The following is a 3502-nucleotide window of genomic DNA, read 5'->3' on the forward strand; positions in this document are numbered from 1 at the left end:
CATGTTGGTATTGTCTGTTTGTCCATTCTGTTACAGTAAGTACATTGAAACAAATGGAGAGAAAAAAAAGAAAACAGAGCCCAATTCCAGGTATCTATACACATACTTGGTCACTAAAGCTGATTCTGATCTAAATGAAAGAGAAAAGGCATTATTTATTTCAGCAAGTATTACATCAGGAATCGCTCCCTACTAAAAAAGAGCCGGCACCTGTCCTGCAGTGGAAACACTAGGCACACCGAAAAGAAAAAAGGTGACAAAGGGGTCTCTGAACTATGAAGATTGGGAAAATACTTAAAAACTAGAATCATTTGTCTCCTAAGTTAACGCTTACAGAGAAAAGAGGTAAACCAATACACTAATAATGTGCCTTTGTCTCAACTGTTCTAGTTCTGCTTTTGATAGTTCCTATTTTCAGTCAAGAACAGTGTTGAAATGATTTGCAAATCATTTCATGCACCACCCCATATTTTACACAGATACTTAACTTTTTTTAAATGGAGTTCTTTTTTATATATATATGTTCAAATGCAGCATGTAAGCAAATGTGGGGTGGTGCATATTCATTCAAGCATAAATCCTGACAGTGAAAAACAAGACACCAGTGTAGCATTACACAAGGGAAGACCAGATCATCGCTGTGTACACCTTTTCTAGAATTATCTTAGTAGTTTTTGTTCTTAGATTGAATTGTTAAAAAATGGGTATAGTTGTAATATTAGTCTTCTCCGGCTTGGTGGGTGAGTCATACTATATTTTTAAGACATCCAAGTATGTGAATATGTTTTATTTGGGAGGTAATTTGGGGGTAATTATTGACATCACCTATACATTACATATTACAGTAGTCTTAGTTTTGTTTTGGCAAGGTTCATCGTTTCTACATGCCAGTTCAGTATATATGTATGTGCATGTATTCATTTTTGTTTAACTCTTTTGAGTTCTGCTTCAGTGAACTGCATTTCCTGTCAAAACAGATGTCTGTGCCATCACGCGGCATTTTTGCTCCAATAGTTCTGGTTATTTGTTCTGTGTATTTACAGATCAATTTGCATTTTTAAAGCATATTTTAGTATTTTATCAGTTTTGAATATCAGTTGTGTTATGACAATACATGTTGCCATCATGAAATAATCTCAAAACTCAATAACAAATCCTAAAACACAACATTTCTTCATTTTGCAGCTTCTTCAACAGTGGGCTTTGCTTTGAGTGAGCTGACTTTAGAAGCAGACAGACCCTCAATGAGTGTGCCGGTCTTGGGAAATGCTTTACTGCAATGCTGCTGGAAATCAAAGTCAGTGACATACACTTGGGTCAAGCAAACATCCAACTATACTCTGAGTTTTCTAAATGGAACAGGCTCAGTAACAAGCTCTAATGGCGTTTTTTGTGGCCAACTAAAGTTCACTCAAGTACAGCTGGACCAAACTGCCTTTTACAGCTGTATGCTGAATAATGGCAGTGATGTTACACATGGAACCTACCTGCGCGTCTATGGTGAGTGTGTGTGTGTGTGTTTTTTTTGTTTTTGTTTTTTTGTTTTGTTTTGTTTTTTTTGGGGGGGGGGGCACTTCATAAGCCATAAATCCTGTAAACCTTAGTTTCATAGATATATAGCTTATTTATTCTTTGCGACTCCAAGATGCTCTCGTTACAGTGTGCTACACTATTCATTCACTTTAAATAGCACCAAAATTAGATCAAATTAGGGACAGCATTGGTCACACTGAAAGGCCACTTTGCACACTAATCTTATTAAAAACACATGGCAGATCTGAAAACATAAAACTGCCAGTCTGGGGGATTTATGTGTGATAACCTGCACTGTTAGCCTGACCTAACAATAGTACCAATTGTATGCTAGACTGCATTCTTTATGCTAAATGTAACAGTTACATAACAAACTACCAGTCTCATGATAAATCTCCTAAAAACCCTATTAAGTTATTATTTTGCTAGCCTGGATTTTTACACTAAGGATTCCTTCACATGTTCACACTCTCAGCAGAAAAAAATGTTTGTTTGACCTCTGACCCCTTTCTTACATGCCTAGAGCCACTGAAGAAGACCATAAACCTCAGTGAAACCACCAAAAACAAGATCCTGATCGCTGAAGGATTCTTACTGTTACTGTGTGTGCTGCTGCCTTCTTCCATTCTTCTGTTCAAGGTCAGACGGTTGCATTATTATACAATGATAAGCAGCATTGCCTTATCATTCATACATTTAAAAATGATCAGCTGTTTCTACCATATAGAACCATGTCATTTTGAAATGGATTTTTTCCCCCTTTTCCTGTCTACAATGGGAAATTGCAACATTTGACTGATTTATTAACTTCGATTTCCCCTGCAGTCCAAGGAGCTTAATGATCTGGAAAAGAAGAACGCAAAGAAGGAAGAGGAAAATATATATCAGGTGACCATTACTTGAGTCACAATTGCTTTCACTTAAGCAAGGCATGACATGTAAAAGAAATGCTAATGCAAATGACTTGTCTGAAAACAGGAACTAAGAAATGAACACCATGTCTCATTCCATTTGTCAATTTAATGTGTTTATGTTTCACTGATATTAAGCATTGCATGGTTTCCTTTTTCCTTTTCTCAAACACCAGGGGCTAAATCTGGATGATTGTTGTGCAACATACGATCAGATTGAGCGCTCCCAAACACAGGGCCCGTACCAGGATGTGGGCAATATTAAGGAAGAAGAGGAAGAAATCCAGCTGGAGAAACCATAAAGCAAAGTGAAGAAAAGAAGATTAACAGTGTTATATGTGAATATCAGGCTTCTTACAACATGCTCTGATTTCAGAGCTTTGTGCACTTGCGTAATTACTTTTTTTTTTTTTTTAACATTATGCTTAACCAAATTTCATTTAAGATTTAAATTGCATTTGTCAAAACATTCGTAACATTATATCCACTGTGTTGCAGTCAGGATTTTAGAAAAACTGACATAACAACTATAAATCCAACTCTTCAAATCAGAAACTTAATTTTATTCAGTTGTTCTATTATGTTTGTACATTTCAGTCATTTTAGTGTGTGTTTTGTCTACTCAGTTTTTTTTTTTGTTTGTTTTTTTAATTTTCTACTTTGGCGCACAGATTGTAAAAAAAAAAAATTGCTGGTCAGACTGGAATACTCAGAAAATTTGCTGAGGACGGTTGCTTTATCGGCTTCTTTAATATTCATTGACTCAACCATATGCGACAATTATGCGCTTTTTGCTATTTCTGTTAAATGCTGGAATAATAAAATGATGTTTTGTTTTTTTTTAATCCAGTAAATCTTTGTAAATTGTTTGAGTAGTACAGTTCTCTGTCTGTAGAACAGGATCAGGCTTTGTTTCTTTTACGAAGTTGCACAATAAAGACAGTAGGGCGGGCACTTGTGAAATTTTGAGTGCCGTGATTGGCTACTGGAACGCAGGCAGGTCATTCATAGGCTTACATTTTACGTGTGGGCGGGGTCTCGGCTTTTCCCAGGTGGAT

At 36.2% G+C, this 3502-nt stretch overlaps 1 protein-coding gene across 1 annotated transcript; it reads left to right on the forward strand.

Moving 5' to 3' along the window:
• Nucleotides 1-617: 617 nt before the first annotated feature.
• Nucleotides 618-3281, forward strand: cd79a (CD79a molecule, immunoglobulin-associated alpha). The gene is made up of 5 exons (XM_030750545.1): nt 618-740; nt 1186-1500; nt 2057-2172; nt 2359-2421; nt 2621-3281. Exons 1-5 carry the CDS (start codon nt 701-703, stop codon nt 2744-2746), a joined length of 660 nt encoding a protein of 219 aa, XP_030606405.1. The 5' UTR covers nt 618-700; the 3' UTR covers nt 2747-3281.
• The last annotated feature ends 221 nt before the right edge of the window (nt 3282-3502 follow it).

This window comes from Archocentrus centrarchus, chromosome 16 (genome assembly GCF_007364275.1).
Source record: "Archocentrus centrarchus isolate MPI-CPG fArcCen1 chromosome 16, fArcCen1, whole genome shotgun sequence".
Taxonomy (NCBI): domain Eukaryota; kingdom Metazoa; phylum Chordata; class Actinopteri; order Cichliformes; family Cichlidae; genus Archocentrus; species Archocentrus centrarchus.